This window comes from Zootoca vivipara, chromosome 8 (genome assembly GCF_965207765.1).
Source record: "Zootoca vivipara chromosome 8, rZooViv2.hap1.1, whole genome shotgun sequence".
NCBI classification, from domain to species: domain Eukaryota; kingdom Metazoa; phylum Chordata; class Lepidosauria; order Squamata; family Lacertidae; genus Zootoca; species Zootoca vivipara.
The window spans coordinates 61,045,236-61,062,941 of record NC_142591.1 but is presented as its reverse complement, the minus strand read 5'-3'; the positions used below and the strand labels follow the sequence as shown (position 1 = coordinate 61,062,941).

The following is a 17,706-nucleotide window of genomic DNA, read 5'->3' as shown; positions in this document are numbered from 1 at the left end:
GACCAAGATGATCAAGGGTCTGGAAACAGTCTTACAATGAGTGCTTGAAGGAGCTGGGTATGTTTAGCCTGGAAAAGAGGAGACATGATAGCCACCTTCAAATATCTTAAAGGCTGTCACATGGAAGAAGGAGTATGCCTGTTTTCTCCTGCTCTGGAGGGTAGGACTCAAACCAGTGGCTTCAAGTTATGAGAAAGGAGATTCCGACTAAACGTGTGTGTTTTTTTGGGGGGGGGGCTTTCTGACAGTAAGAGCTGTTCGGCCGTGGGACAGACTCCCATGAGAGGTGGAAGACTCTCTTTGATTGAAGGTTGTTGTTTTTAACAGAGCTTGGATGGCCATCTGTCATGTCTGCTTTAGCTGAGATGCCTGCATTGTAGGGGGTTGGACTAGATGACCCTTGGGTCCCTTCCAACTCTATGATTCTATGAGTTCTGGCTGGGGGGGAAAGCCCTGGTTGTACTCTATGCCAGTTATATGTACCTAGGCTTAGTTATAAAAGATGGGTTTGGACCAGGGAGTTGCTACATTTATATCCCACCTCTTTGCCTGGCATGATAGCAGGCCTCCAAGGTGGCTGTCAGCAAGCAAGTATACACAATGTGGTGGTTGTTTTTTAAGTCACTGTCAAATGAATGGAAGTTTGAGAGCGGATGGGTGATTTGAAAAGTCTGCTCTCCAGGCCTCAGATGCTGTTGTTGCTTCTGCTCCTGCTGCCACAAATCCAATAGCTACCCAAATGTGTTTTGGTTCCCTGCTCACCATTCATAATGCATCACTTTCCAGAAGGTCCATTATGGAGAGATTTGCTCTTTTTTCGTTTTCTAGTGTATCACCTCTGGATGGAGAAGCCAATTTGTTATCCTGTCAAATGACTCACTTAGCTTCTGACAGACAGGGTGCTCACCCCAGAATATTCCTCACAGTCCATTAGCAAGAGAAATTACCCATTTTGGGGGGCTTTCCATCTCAGTACTTTCTCATGTTTAAATATACAAAATACATTGTGATTGATATTAGCAATGGTAGAGAGGCATAGCCCCCGTTTGTCTGGCCACATCTAACTGTCATGTCTAAAAGCAGTGGGCATATATGAATGGCTGATGATGCCGAATAACTGAATGATGATCGAGCAGCAGAAATCCTTTAATGCCAGCTTGCTAATGATTTGAATCAGGATTCACTTTGAGTCTCGCCTGTCTATCAGTATGTTGTTCCTCATCTCTGCTTCTTCCTTTAATAACAGTGCAATGGCTATTCCGATTAGTAGCTTTGCAGGACAGTAATAATTTTGTCTTTGGCATCCTGCGTGTGATGAGATGAGGGTGTCATATATGGAATCTCTTCAGAGTAGGAACAGTAAGATCAGCATATCTATATATACAGGAATGCGAATCCTTAATAACAGGGGATCAAGAAAAATATAACCATCTCTATTGTAACGGTTTTCAAGATTGCTCTGAGGTTACAGCCCTATATTGGGCATGTTCACTGACAAATGTTTAAGCTTTTGGGAAATAAATAAATAAGTGAAATGCACGTAAACATGGTGTAGAATTCCATCATTGGTGGGGGAGGAAACCCCTGTCATTTTGCTTGTTTCCTTGCTTAATTCAGGAAAACAAACCCTTCACTTATTAATAATTTAATTTGATGATTCATTCACTTTTCCTGATATGAATTCATACTAGCACATAAGGAATAGAAAAATACAAGCAAGCAAACATCGATAGATTCCAATGTTGAGCTACAAAACTCAGAGCTGACATTCTCATTTAACGACAATTGGTGTAGACTTATTGATTGTGGCCATCTGTGCAATGGGTCTTCTGCTACTTTATCTGTATGTTGTAAATATCTGAAGTGAAACGGCAAGAGAACTCAGATTTACAACTCAGAGTGCTGTTTTCTCTTTAATGCATGCAGAAAGTAGACCACAGAAGTGTTGTGGAGCAGAAATGCGGTTGGTTCTTTATTGTAAATAAATAATATTGTAAACCCAAATCCCCTTGTTGGGAAAATAAAGATGTTTGCAGACATCTATATTTATTTGGAATGTCCCCTTTATAATATCTTTATACTTTATTATTGTTATTGTATTTATATCCTGTTCTTCCTCAAAGAAGTTCAGGATGGCACACAGAGTCCCCCAGAACCCATTTTACCCTTCCAATAACCCTGTGAGGCAGTGTAGGCTGAAAGAGGCTGTGTCTTGAGGTCACCCAGAAAATGTATGGATGCATAGAAGAAACTCAGAATTGATCAGCTAGGTAGGAACATGGAAACACGGGAAGCTGCATTGCATCGAGACAGACTATTGGCCCATTTAGCCCACTGCTGTCTACACTGACCATAGCTGCCAAGTCTCTCGTTTTTCACGGGAAACCCCCGTATTTTAAACCATTTCCCGCTAGCAGCCCGGATTGGGAAAAATCCCGTAAATCCCCCGGATTTCCTACCTGTGGGAGGCTCCATTTTGGGCCCTGGCGCCACCCGATTTCCGGTGCCCAGACATGGGTAGCGCGGCACCGGAAGTCGCTTCTATGCATGTCCGGACATGCGTAGAAGCGACTGCCGGTGCCGCACCACTGCTGATCCCGCATTTTTCAGCGGGAGACTTGGCAGCTATGACACTGACTGACAGCAGCTCTCAAGGTTTCAGACAGGGGTTATTCCTATCCCTACCTTGGAGATGTCAGGTGTTGAACCTGGGACCGTTTGCATGTAAAGCAGAGTCCTCACTACTGAGCGAAAAACCCGCCCCGCCCCCGCAATGAAGCACATAAATAGCCTATTAAAATAAGTTCCTTGTCTTTGCTACACATGTAGATTTTGTACAGTGAATATAGAAAAAAGTCAGACAGAGACCTGTCGCTGTCCTCGAATCATTGTCCTCCTGTATTTCCCCTGTGTTTCTTCTGTCTTTTCTCAGGCTGCAGAAAGTCTGACCTTTTCCCTCTCTTTTTTTAAGAAGAACAGAGAATTGCTACAATCTCTGCCTGTATTGACAGCCATGCTGCTGCTCTTCCATCTTTCTAAAATGTCAGGATTTCGTGGGCAGCTCGGCACACTTTTTTCAACAAACTTAAAATGCCAGCCTCCCCGCTCCTCTCCCCTGCCCTCGCACACAAACACACTGAATCCAGATTTACCTACTGCAGGAAAAATCCCTTTAAGTCAGAGCAATGAAAACCTGTTGGCAGCAACCCATTTGCGCTATCTGGATGACTTGCTTAACCCCTATCTGGGAGCACCCTTTACAGGCAATTCCACTTGCAGGAGAAGCAATGATATATATCCCTAGGAGCTGCCTGTGTGTATATACGTGTGAGAAGTGTGGACCATGGATCACACAGGCAACCAGCAGGCCATAATACATAGCCTGCTGGTGGGCAGCACGCAGCTCACACCTTTCAAGGGTCCCCATTTTCCAGAAGCCGTCCCAGTTTCTGATTTGGTCCCAGAATGCCCTGCTTTTCCTTAAAAAGGTAAAGGGACCCCTGACCATTAGGTCCAGTCGTGACCGACTCTGGGGTTGCGCGCTCATCTCGCATTATTGGCCGAGGGAGCCGGCGTATAGCTTCCAGGTCATGTGGCCAGCATGACAAAGCCGCTTCTGGCAAACCAGAGCAGCACATGGAAACGCCGTTTACCTTCCCGCTATAGTGGTTCCTATTTATCTACTTGCATTTTGATGTGCTTTCGAACTGCTAGGTTGGCAGGAGCTGGGACCAAGCAACGGGAGCTCACCCTGTCACAGGGATTCGAACCGCCGACCTTCTAATCAGCAAGCCCTAGGCTCAGTGGTTTAGTCCACAGCGCCACCTGGGCTTTTCCTTAGGATGTCCCTATTTCCATTGGAGATATGTTGGAGATTATGTTAGGATGCCCCTGTATTCATTGGAGGGTATGGAGTTATGCGACCCCCGAGCCAAGGAGATAAGTAACTATACAACCTTTAGAAGACATCGGAAGGTCGCCCTGTATAGGGACTTTTTTAAAGTTTAATGTTTTATCGTGCTTTTATATATGTTGGAAGCTGCCCAAAGTGGCTGGGGCAACCCAGTCAGATGAGTGGGGCATAAATATTATTATTAGTATTAGTATTATATAGGACGTCCCTAGTTTCATTGGAGACCATGGCAAGTTGGTGGTCTAACTACTTTAGCGAACAACCAACGCTGAAGGCAAATACATCATAGATAAGGAACAATGGCAGTTATTTTGGGATAGGAGCCATTAGTCCAGGCATCCCCAAACTTTGGCCCTCCAGATGTTTTGGGCTACAATTCCCATCTTCCCCGACCACTGGTCCTGTTAGCTAGGGATCATGGGAGTTGTAGGCCAAAACATCTGGAGGGCCGCAGTTTGGGGATGCCTGCATTAGTCCTTTGCTGTCCACTATCGAAATATGCTGAAATCAGAGTAGGAGGAGGAGATAGTTTTTGAATCTGTTTCAAAGTATACAAAGCATGGGAGAGGAAGAAAGTCGCCACATCAGTGAGGTAATTTAAAAATCCATCTGCGGGATTAGCTAGAGTGATGGCATAGCCAGCTATTACCTCAGCAAGGAAGGGGTTGAACAGCCTACACAAGCTGACCATATGTCCTGACTTATTCAATCACAGAGGAATTATATAGCATAAATGGAACAGGCATAAAAACTTTACATGCCTCATTACTTCTCTTTTTCAGCTGTGTGCTGTCTCTTATTAACACAGCCTTTGGCCCGAGAGCTTTCAAATTCCACAATTGGTGGACATTTTTTATTTTTTTGGTAATGTTCATTTCTTCATGGAAAAAAATAGTATTTGTCTTTACGGAGTTACACCCTTAACGAGATAGAGGATTTCAGATTCTTCACCCCACACAGATTTTCTGTATATCTGAGCCAAAATTAGTATCACCCATGCAAGCCAAATTTCCAAGTGAAGAGGTAAGAGAATTTGGGGGCAGTCTTGAAAATGTTAAACCTTCAGTATTCCACAATTTTTCATATTACAGGAATCAGGGTTTTTGGATGCTTTTTTATTTCCTTTTTTCCAAAACAACAACAACAACATTTTAGGTCATCATATTTTTTAAATACATAGGGCATAGATAAAATTATAATAACAACCAACTCTTTTCAGCCCATAACCCTACAATTTGGTTTAAGATTTTTTGTCTGGAAGCTGCCGTTATCTCTCTTTGAATTATTAGGACCTTCCAAGCATGTGAAGCAATAAACTGCCTCTACTAATTATTCCTGAAAGGCTCATTAAAGGTGTTTCAGACTGAACAAGGTTAATCATCCATTAATAGAAAAAAAAACCATGTGACATAGCTCCTCTGGATTTCTGTTAAATAAAAGTTTAATTGATTGGGTATATGTTCTTCACACTTTCTCATACCTTGTTCATGTCACAAAACTAGTAATTAAAATAAAATATTATTCAGAGTTTAATTGGATACCTGAGTTGCAGAAGTGTATGCATTGCATAGCCATGGAGTTGCTTTCATTCCTTAGCTCTATAATGAAGATTAAAAGATTCTCAACCTGTTGTGACAGCCTAACTAAGACAACCAGGAAGAAAATCTCCATGACAAACCTTTTGGTGCAGCAGAAGAAATATCTGGCTGAATACATGCATTCAGCGGACTTGAACTATGGCTAAAAGCTGGCAGAGTCCATTCAATAGTCTTGTGGCACCTTAAAGACTATCACACTAAATTTATTTGTGGCATATGCTTTCATAGTCACACACTTTGTCTGGTGTGTGAAGCAATTGATCACCTAAATTAATAATAATAATAATAATAATAATAATAATAATAATAATGATAATAATAATAATTTATTTATAGCCCGTCCATCTGGCTGGGTCTCCCCAGCCACTTTGGGCGGCTCCCAACAGAATATTAAAAAACACGATAAAACATCAAACATTTAAAACTTCCCTAAACAGGGCTGCCTTCAGGTCTCTTCTAAAAGTCAGATAGTTGTTTATTTCCTTGACATCTGATGGGAGGGTGTTCCCACAGGGCGGGCGCCACCACCGAGAAGGCCCTCTGCCTGGTTCCCTGTAACCTCACTTCTCGCAATGAGGGAACCGCCAGAAGACCCTTGGAGCTGGACCTCAGCGTCTGGGCAGAACGATGGGGGTGAATAGTAGGTAGGTATAAATTCCAAAAGACAAGCAGACAGATGGGTTCTTCCCCCTGCCCTCCAAAAAGCAGGTCAAAGAGCTAAACAATGGAACTGATAGCAGCTGTTCTGCATTTCTGTGCAATTACTACATAATCATACTCATACATCATTCACTCCACTCAGGCACGCAAGAAGCGCCAGAGTTGAAGAACACATCCTAGTCAGGCAAAAACCATACCGTCCGACTTTTTCAGACCCATGCTCCCGAGAAAGTCATAGGACCCACACCTTGCTCTCACTCCCCAAAGAGCACTTTTTCAAGGGGCAAGAGCACAGCGTGAGAGCATGCAAGATCACAGCACCCAAAATGGCCTCCGTGATCTCACATGAAAAAACGGGGTGTCCTGTTTTCCCAGGGCACTTGGCAGGTATGCAAAAACATGTAAGGGTGATGCAGAGCTGGTGCGGGGTGTGGCTTTGGAAAAGTCCTGAAGCCCTGCTAGAGAGGCTTGGGGGTGTCACATTAAGGCCCCCATGCCTGATCAACTGTGTCTTGGCCACCCATGTCCAGTACTGTATTATTACTTCTTATGTGCTATGTAGTAAATAGCAATATTGGCTTAAGGACAGTTTTGATCAAGAAAGCAGTGTGGAAGGAAGAAAGGGTTTGCTTCTCTGTAGATATTAATGGTATATGCATCTGATGAAAGGGGATGTGATGCTGCTACACCCCTTATACCACAATCAGTTTGTTCAGATTTAAAAAGCACTGCCAGACTCTGTTGTTTGGGGCAACTGACCGAGTCTCAGGAATGTATGAGTCTCAGGAATGTATACCTGATACTATATTTGGATAGTGCTCGTATCCTGCCTGTACTTTTTCCCACAAGGCACCAGGTGTCTCAAACCTGGAACTCTAGCAGTGGAACCCAGTCATCTTGTTCTACTTGTTCAGCTTGCTAGTGGAAGGACCGTCTAACCTCATCTCTGCTGCTCTGTGGCATCACCACCACAGAGGAATGAGAGGTGGCTGTGCTACTGTTAGCATAGCAGGGATCAGCTGACACAAGGTGCTGATAGGCTTCCACCTGGTTCTATGAAACTGCTGTCTTTGCTCATCCAACCACCTGCCCTGTCTCTAACCTCTTTGAGTTAATGGACAATCTGTGATCAGAGCTTGAAGGATGTGGCTCACCAGCAACTTCATAAACCTTCTGGGTTTCCCACCACCTGTTTGCCAAAAAGAGGGGAGCAAGACAACCATAATACATGGCTGAAGTGCTGAATTCATCTTGGTGGTCACAAGTTGTACAGACCTGTATTAGGAGACTCCTATTGATTTAGACAATGGCTTGGAAATAATGTGAAGATCTAAATGGTGATGTATAGTCTGCTTTAGCATGCCTGCAATCTACTTATGCTCAAGAGTATCTATGATGTTGTTTAGGCTCATAATCGGAGCTACTAAACCAGCAATTAATTATGCTATTAATCACTGTGCTTGCATTAATTATAGCTCAGAGGAATTGCCTGGTAAAATGAAAGTCACATCCATCTAAATTCAGCCTACCTGCTGGAGCATGAAACAAGTTTCAAGATACCATATTAATTTTGTGATGCTTCAAAAAGGGAGGGAGAGAGAAAGGAAAAATGAACATGCTACCACCACTTTGTGGGCCTGTATTCAAACAAACTATAGGGATGTTCACATACATGCTCTAAGTGTGGATGGGGGAAGCGGCAGAGGAAGAGGAGTGTGGGGGGAGCGCACCACCCCCGGCAGCACGATCCCAGTGGGGTGTGTGTCATCGCGGCTGCCCCCCGCCTGCGCAGGGTGCCACGCCCCCAGGCCGCATGCCACGGCACTTTGGGAGGTGTGCCACACCCCCGGAATGTGCGCCAGCCCCGCCCCCTTGGGGCTGGGGCTTGCATGTGTCCCCTGTTCATCACCCACACTTTGAGCATTCAGACAAACTCCTGAACACACCTTTTGTCTCACTACCATCTGGATCCATCCTAGTGCAAATACTTCCGGCCTTATTCCACAAGCATACAGAGAGTACTCACATTGGTTCTATGATGTAGCTCAAGGTGGCATTCCTAGTGTCCCCAGATAGTATTACATGCAGGCATTGCTCACAGCCATATTTGATACAGTTTCTATACCCTCTGTTTCCATTTAGCACTGTGTTCTGGAACCCATTAATTTGTTCTCCAAAGTACTCCCCACTTCCTACTTTGAAAAGTTTGTTCACACTCTGGTTCAACCTGCAAACTCAGACTGCTCAGAGTTGAAGTCTTGTAGCAGAAACCCGGATTCGCCACTTTTTTCTCAAGATATATAATTAAAAGAAACTTCTAATACTTCTGCTTTTGGGTTGTCTACTTTAATGGATAGGGACACGGGTGGCACTGTGGGTTAAACCACAGAGCCTAGGGCTTGCCGATCAGAAGGTCGGAGGTTTGAATCCCCATGACGGGGTGAGCTCCCGATGCTTGGTCCCTGCTCCAGCCAACCTAGCAGTTTGAAAGCACATCAAAGTGCAAGTAGATAAATAGGTGCCGCTACAGCGGGAAGGTAAACTGCATTTCTGTGTGCTGCTCTGGTTCACCAGAAGTGGCTTTGTCATGCTGGCCACATGACCTGGAAGCTGTACGCCGGCTCCCTTGACCAATAATGCGAGATGAGCGCCGCAACCCCAGAGTCGGTCACATCTGGACCTAATGGTCAGGGGTCCCTTTACCTTTTCTTCAGTGGATATAGTAAGACATGGTGCCTGACAAGTGTAGGAAAGATGTACAATGCTCAACCTCCTTTATAATCACTAGCAAGGACTTCACCAAAGACCGCCGTAATCAAGCAGAGATATAAGGGATCAGGATGTGCTTTAGCTGTCCTGGACCTAAGTCATCAAAAGCCTTGTAAATTAATACAAGAACATTGAAACTGGCCCAGCAGTGTAAACATGCATTTCTGAGTTTTGTTCACAAGCTGCTCCCCACACAAGGTGCACATCATTTTGCCTAGTGCCAGAAGATGCTAACACGTGCATCTTATTAGGAGATGACAAAAGAAGGGAGGGATAGGCAATGGAAAGACACAGAAGTGCGAGAGTAGAGGTCAGTAACCCAATAAACATGGGATGATGTAACTATACACATGTATAGAATAACATTACCATCATCCTTCCCCGGCCTGGCCGAGACTGAGAAACCTTTTCTGCCAAATAGTGACAGAGTTTATGTTATGAACTGCACGCCCGAGCTAAAACTGGTTGAGCCCAGAAATCTCACATTTCTTTTGGAAGGATTATGGATTAGAGAAAAAATATTACACAAATGTACGTTATTGCGATACACTCATCCTGATCCATGACTCATTAAGGAGGCCCTTTGGCATTCAATATTGGATAGCCTCAATTTATTACAAATCAACAATCAAAACGGAAAATATGATGTTTGTTTACACTTGAACAACAGCCAGAAAATCCATCATGATATACTGCCTTAATGAGAATACGATTCCTTCACTTTGAGAAAAGGAAGGGGGAAGTGGACACACCATTTTAGACTCGCAGTTCTCAAAATGTGAGTCAGGAGGGACTGTTCTTACTAAGCCTGCTGACCCCCAATTGTGTTTTCGGAGCCCATTAGTGTGATTCAAGGGACCTGCTACTGTGCCCCAAGAGAGTAATTATACTGTGCCCCAAGAGAGTAATTATTTAAATAAATGAAGGTGCTTAGAAACGTACGAATTCATAACAAAAAATATATTTTCCAAATGCCATATTGCAAGGAAATAAAATCATATTTTGAAATAAAATCAGCATTGCCAGCTCTTGAAATAAAAAATTCTGGTACATGGCTGGGGTCAGATATTTGGTCTCCAGAGCAAGTCTAGGAGGGAGTGGATCCAAAGGGGAGAGCTTACCATTTTAGGTGTTACTTCTCCTAAAATGTACAGAATACTAGGGAAATGCTGAAGGGAAGAAATAGTTTAGCGGCAGGGATGGCTTTTCTCCTTGTTTTCTCAGCAGCAGGCCTGAAAGCAAACAAACAGGACCATCCCAGCTGGCATTCCTAAAGGAAGTCCTATTGGATGTCAATAGGGCTCATATCCAACTAAAAATGGCAATGTTCGGGCTGCCAACTTCAGTGCCTTTGGATCAGAATAGAAATGTGTGCAAAAGGTTAATGTTTCCCATTTAAACTTTGTTAATTAAGTCATTAGTCTTATATAATTGTTTCATTAAACCATATAATTAATAACTGCATCTTTTAGGAGCAGGAGCTTCAGGCAAGTCGCATGACTCGGCCATCGGTAACACCAGGCTAGGAAGTACACAGAGACTCAGCTTATCCACGGCACAAAGGGCAGAGAAGCCAGCTTGTTGTCCTGCTATTTCAATATAAAAGAAAGACAAGGAAAATAATGAGGAAAGAAAACAGTAATTAAACTCTTTTCTGTCAAGCTCATTAGTTAAGGGGTAGATTAAGAGGAAACTCATCAATAATTCCCCGATCACATTGTACAGGAACCAGTAAAAGAGACAAAAGCTATAACGATGCTTTTAAGTAATATTGCAAGGACCTTTGATGGGAAGAACTTGTTTGTGAGTAAGCATTACGGAAGAAACCTGGCACAGGGAAGGGCATTGCTACAGTACAATATTGCACTTTTTTATTCAGCTTCCCACTGACTACTGAAAAACCTAACAGAACAATCCCAACTACAGCCAGCCAGCAGAAGTTACCCCTGTTCCCAACTCTGATCAGAAGGAATTTGACTTATATACCAGCCTTTTTGGCATCTGGGTTCTGCTGGGTCATGTGAAGCTGAAAGGGGTTTGTAATACCTGTAGATCTCTCCTTACCTTGACCCAGCTACTCCCCAGAATGCCCCTTTTTTGGATTGAACACCCACTTAGACAGGGAAGGGCAAGTGTAACCATACATGGAAGCCCAAGATCCATCAAATCCAAGCTCTCTCATCCAGGCAGGTCTTGGGTTTGGATTATGTGGTTAGTGTGGAAGGAGCTCAAGATCTATTCTGCATCTTCTGAAGATGTAGGTGAGAGAGAGGAAGGTTGAATGTTTTCCCCTTCTGGAAATTTGTGGGCGGGAAGATGTGCATTCTGTAGGCGTTATGGGCAGCACTCCCTCCCCCCCCCCCCGCTTAAAACATGTTTAGGGGTACTCTCATTTTGACTCAAGAAAATCACCATTTTATAGTTCAAATTGGGAAAAACAAATACAGTAAATTGACAAAAGTACAAAGATTCACAAATTGTTTAGGGGTATGTATACCCCTGCGTCCTCCCAGAAAAAAAGCACTGGTTATGGGCATCTTTCCCCTTCAGACAAGACCCATAAAAGCAAGTAGAGAAATGGCCAGGTAAACAATTATCTGCATAAGCTTTGGGAAGGACAATCTGGTAGAGAAGATTAAGCCTTGTGCCCTTCCATAGCTTTCATGTAATAATGAACACAGTCACCTTTAGTTCAACATTTATGGTAGGGAAGTATATATTTTCCTAAGAATTTCAAACGCCAGAATAGCATTTATTCCCCAGCTGATCTCTCAAACTCTTTTACTCCTTTTTGAGTTTGGTTCTGTGGACCCTAGAGATTTTCTATTCTAAATATTTAGTTACTCATCCAAACTAACGCCAATCTATCATGTGTTTATGAATCCACCCATTTTCACATTACGTGTATTTTCTGTCTTCTCTTAAAACTACATTAACATGCTTTACAAATATTTAAATTAAACACAGGCTGCCTTTCACAGCTGAGTCTCAGCCCTGTTTTGCAGTTGCCCCAGTGGAATTCCTTTCACATCATTAGAGAATGGGGGTTAGGAAGAGGTGCAGCTTCAGTGCAAGCTGAGCACAAACTCATATATCCAGTCAATCTGAATATTCCATATAACTCTGAAGTCAGTTTCACAGAGAAAGGATTGGGTTTTTTGGTGTTTTCTTTTACAGAAGGGTTGTGTTTCTCCTCATCCAAGACACACCCCTAACAATCATGGTAGTGCCAGAACTGGACTATCAAACCAGCACCTCTCAGTTATGGGAAAAGTTAAGCTTATGTGTTTATTTGTGAAAGAGGGGTGTGTGTGTGTGTGTGTGTGCGTGCATGCGTGCGTGTGCGTGTGTGCAAGCACACACATTTCCTCCTCTCCAACCTGTCTCTTTTACACATCAGGCCAATTGTTGTGGACACAGAAGGGTCAAAGTGAATTGTGTGGTAGGGTGGGAGGCAAACATTTTCATCATATGCGAAATAAATACAGTAGAATAAATATCTGAAATAAATACAGTAGAGAGGTACTGATTCTCTAACTGCAAAGACCACCAGGGTTCTTCTAACTCTGCCCTGGGAGACCTGCTCCCACCCCACCTCCCACTCTAAATGTCAGCTCTCCACTCACCATAGTATTGTTTCCTGAGTCCTAAGACTGTTCTACAAGTTGTTGGCTACCTTTGCAGATTAAAGTTGTGCATTACGCCAATCTTAATTCCGTGCTGCACATTCCTGGATCCAAATTCATCCCTTTACCTTGCCTCCTCTCAGTTGCTCCAGGTACTTGCTTCCATTTCCATCTCACTTAACACTCGTTCATACAATCCACTGTACACAGGTACAAGCCGTCTCTACACAGGTAAAAATAGCTGTGTGAAATAGATTACACATGTAGTTTTATACAGTTTATTTATTGTGCACACAGGTACACAAGACGGTGTGCTTGTTTGTTTGGCTTTAAAAAAATTAATCAAAATTAACATTTAACGCTCAACATGAAACACTACCAGCCCTTCCACTGACACATGAAGAAGGGGTGAAAAGAATAAATAAGCAGGAGGGGGAAATGGGGCAGCTGGACAGGGGTGGGAAGAGTTATCTGTACATTAAAAGCATATGTAGATGTCATGAATAGTTCCATATAAAGTCATATTTGGCAGAGACAATGCTCAAATAGGAACAATTGTTCATATATGTCATAAACAGTCCACCAAACAGCTGCGAAATCCTCAGTGTTCTGTGTTTCAACTTAATAATTTCAAGTGGTGGGCGAGCTTTTCCAGAATAGCAATGTAGACACTTGTACACTTGTTGAATGTTTAGTTACAGAGTCAGGAAGGGAGATTAAATATACTCGGAGTCGAGAGTGAATTTCATGCTCTTTATTCAGCTCGTAGTCATCAAGGAGAAGAAGAGAAGAATGGCCCTTTTCCCAAAACCATCAGCTTATATACATTATTTACACAATGTGCCTTGTGTGATTGGCTACTTCAGGGCTACACCTGTGGGCCAATCAGTTTGTGGATTGACTTCTGCCAGCAGCCTGATTGGCTGCTCCTGCAGGCCAATCAGGTTGCGGATTCACTTCCACCTGGAGTTGGATTGGGTGGCTCCTGCGGACCAATCAGACTGCTGATTCTGGATCCTATTGTTCTATGATTCAGCTCAGTACATAACAAGAGAAAAGCAGTGAAAGTTTAGGAGCGGGGCTGTCTGATCATAGCTGCAATGGGCTCCTTTTACTATTAAAAGCAAGGCATGCACAGAAACACACAATCTGTGCCTTATATGTGAACAGGGTGAGCATGCAAATGATATCCCCCACCATCACATCAAATGTGGCCCCAAAGTTGCAAAGACTGGAATTTTCCAGCATCTGGTAGGCCACAATATATGGATGTTGTGCATGCCAGACCCACCGGACCACTGGTGGGTCAAGACAATGGCTCCACTACTCAAGGCTGAGTTGGGGAGAAGTTCATCTGTCTTATTATTACTTGCCTTCAACTCTTTTTACTTTTCAAAGCACTGTTCTTCTTCTCTCTCTTCCCACATAAACAGGACAGAGAATAAGCGACCAGGAACCCCCATAAATGAATATGCTCAAACTCAGCTGCAAGAAATCATCAAGCAGATGCGAGAAAGGACAGCCACATATAAAGAAAAACTGAGTGACCCAGTTATCTCCTCTCCTGAGCCCAGTCCAACAGCAAGTAAGTTCTTTTGTATAGTTGTAAACTTTCAGAACGTATTTTGTATAGTCAACCATCTACCTATATCTGTATTTGATTGTATTTGGTTCCTTTGCTATGGCTTGTGGCTGATGCAAATAAAGATTTTATCCTGGGGTCCCCAAACTAAGGCCCCGGGGCCGGATACGGCCCAATCACCTTCTAAATCCGGCCCACGGACTGTCTGGGAATCAGCATGTTTTTACATGAGTAGAATGTGTCCTTTTATTTAAAATGCATCTCTGGGTTATTTGTGGGGCATAGGAATTCGTTCATATTTTTTTCCAAAATATAGTCCGGCCCCCCACAAGGTCTGAGGGACAGTGGACCGGCCCCCTGCTGAAAAGGTTTGCTGACCCCTGTAATTATCTCTCTAAGTTCGTGGAAACAAACTGCAGCCTTGCCAACACTTCCACTTGTCCTTTGCCTAGAAGGCACAGGTCTGAGTGGTTTTTTCCTTTGCCCCATCACTTTCCCCTGGAAAACCTAGTCTTTAGTGCTAAAGTGGAACAAACAGCAATCTGCAGAAAATTCAATTCCCATTTGTTCCGATTCAGTGTTAAAGATTGTGTTTCCCCATGGGAAAGCAGTGGGGCAAAAGGAAAGGTGGATAAGCCCTGTACCACACCTACATGTGCTTGAATTATTCTTGAATGTAATAAACTGGCACTGTCATTCAAATCACGACACTGGTTTATGCTTCCTAAGCTGTATGGGTCAGCCCTAGACCAGGAAACCAAACATTAAGTACAGAAACCCATGTTTTGAAAACTAACCAGTGCTTGACACTTGCTCTGTTTTTGCAACTCCAGGAAGAAATCAAAAACTGGAGATTGCTGAGTGAGTAAATTACACAACATTTGGGGGCTTAAACATTATCTTCCAATTTTATTTTTAAGAGATACTGACATTGGCTGTAATACAGTAAGCCACAGCAGGATATGAATCTCACCTGAAATCAATTAACCACTGTATTTAACAACTGTCAGAAGAAATCTGTATTTCTTACTAAGCACAATAGACAGAAGGAAGTGTATAGTTGGCACATTCTGCAGTTCATTGAGACTGCTGTCTGCTCTTAAGCTGAATGCAATAAACTGGACAAATGCAGTGGGGTGACTGAGATAACAGAAGCTTATCCATTTCCTTATGCTTGCCAAGAAAAGTAGAAATCAGAGAGATGAAATATCAATATTTCAGCTTTTTGTTCCTGCAACAGTACTCTTACACACTTTTTCCTTCCCTAGATTTGGCAGTAGCAGACCGTGTGGTGGGGCAGCAGCATTTGCCTAATCTCCAGTCAGTAGAGGGGGAAGCAGCAGCAAGGTTAGCGCAGTGCAAATGCGCCAGCAGATGCACTAGATGGTACCTTTGGTGCACTTGCATTGTGTGAACCTCCCCGTTGTCATCCCCCCCCCTCTACCTCCTAGTAAGCAGCAGCCGTGCATCATGCTGCCTCACTTGATTTCTGTCTCTCTTCCTTTCAGGGACACCTACAGCAGAAATTAAGATACCTTGTGTTTATTAAGTTAATAGAGCAGGAGGGAGTCTACCTTGCTGGCCTGGCCCCACCCCCAATATGAACCAACTCCATCCCTTGGACCTCTGCACATTTGACAAAGGTCTTAAGGGGGAGCCTAGACATCTACAATTCACATGATGAGTTTAATGCCCAATTCATTTGATGCTTTTCCTGGGCAGGGTGGCAGTTCGGGGGCGAGGGGAGCTGGCTTATTTTCATCAACATGTTTTGAATCAGCACACAATAGCCAATCATGTGATTAGGTCTGGCATACTCTTCACACCCCGGTTAACAATCAGATGCCAAACGTTTTGTAACTTTTTATATCCAGAGCTGGTCTTACCTTAAATGAACACAAAGCCGTTGATTTGAAGAATGAATTCCAGACGGAACCCTACTTTCTAGCCTCATGTCTTATTCAAACTGGCAACCCTGTACAGAATGCAGTGCTATTTTTTTCTAGGAAAAGAGGTGCCAGAACTCACCATGAACGCTTCCCTTGTTCTCTTATAATGGCAATGGCGCCCACCTGAGAGGTGCCGGAACTGAGTTCTGCTGAGTTCTGGCTGAAAAGAAGCGATGGCTGAATGTATGGTTATCATGCATCTTGCTGAAAGGAAATGATTAAAAAATACATTTAAATGCATTTCATCTTTCACACCTAGGGCTCATATCATCATGGTGTAGGGAGATGTACAGGGAAAGTTTAACACTAATAACTATATTAGTTTTAATCCTCACCCCGCCAAACACATTCCAGAGGCAGAGTGGATTTTGTAGACAGTTGTTCACAGAGTGCATTTTCCTAGTGCAGACCCTCAAAGTGTCCCTGTTTCCCAGGGATGTCCCTGATTTAGAGAAGCTATCCCAGTTTCTGACTTGATCCCAGAATGTCCCACTTTTCCTTAGGAAGTCCCTATTTTCATTGGAGAGATATTGGAGGGTATGGATTTATCCGCCCACCCCCGAGCTATCTGAAGGGAAGTTCTGTTCTGTATAGGGAAGGTTTTTTTCCCTTCATGTTTAATGTTTTATTACGTTTTTTATGTATGTTGGAAGGTGCCCAGAGTGACTGGGGAAACCTAGTAAGATGTGTGGGGTATAAATAGTAGAAATATCAATATGGAATGGGACCTCCCTATTTTCATCGGAGAAATGTTGGAGGGTATTCTAGTATATAACTCTCTGTAGCTTCAGATATCTTTGTGCATTTGAGAAACTTGTGTGCAATGCTGCCTCTTTGGAAACTTCTCTAGCACCCAAAAAGACAGTGCCACCCCCTCCACCAAAAGAGGAGAAAAAGGAGGAGAAAAAAGAGGAGAAAAAGGAAGAGGAGAAGAAGCCAGAAGAAGCAAAACCAGAGGAGCATTACTGTGATATGCTGTGCTGCAAATTCAAGAGGCCGCCCATGAAAGAATACTTGAGGAAAATGAAGCTACCAGAAAGTATAGATGCATACACAGGTAAGCTGAATGCCTTCTTACAGGAAAGAGGTGCTGGCAGCTGTAAATACGATAAAATTACTGGTAAAGGTACCCCTGACCGTTAGGTCTAGTCACGGACGACTCCGAGGTTGCGGCGCTCATCTCACTCTATAGGCCAAGGGAGCTGGCGTTTGTCTGCAGACAGCTTCTGGGTCATGTGGCCAGGATAACTAAGCTGCTTCTGGCGAACCGGAGCAGTGCATGGAAACGCCATTTACCTTCCCGCCGGAGCAATACCTATTTATCTACTTGCACTTTGATGTGCTTTAGAACTGCTAGGTTGGCAGGAGCAGGGACCGAGTAACGGGAGCTCACCCCATCACGGGGTTTTGAACCGCCGACCTTCAGATCGGCAAGCCCAAGGCTCTGTGGTGTAGACCACAGCGCCACCCGCGTCCTAAAATTACTGGTAGCTCATACTAATTATAAAGGCCTCTGTTGACATAAGTTAGGGTTGCCATATTTCAAGAAGTAAAAAATCCTGACACGAAAGTTGTTGAGCTTTTTTGAGGGGGAATCACCCAAAAGCAT

General features: G+C 43.5%; 1 protein-coding gene across 1 annotated transcript in view; it reads left to right on the top strand.

Annotated features, from left to right (window-relative positions):
- Nucleotides 1-17,706, top strand: part of CNGB3 (cyclic nucleotide gated channel subunit beta 3) — a 64,513-nt gene that overhangs the window by 20,637 nt on the left and 26,170 nt on the right. The window contains exons 4-5 of the mRNA XM_088675676.1: nucleotides 14,000-14,151; nucleotides 16,948-17,154. Coding sequence (XP_088531802.1) covers nucleotides 14,000-14,151; nucleotides 16,948-17,154 — 359 coding nt within the window. The remainder of the gene's footprint in view (nucleotides 1-13,999; nucleotides 14,152-16,947; nucleotides 17,155-17,706) is intronic.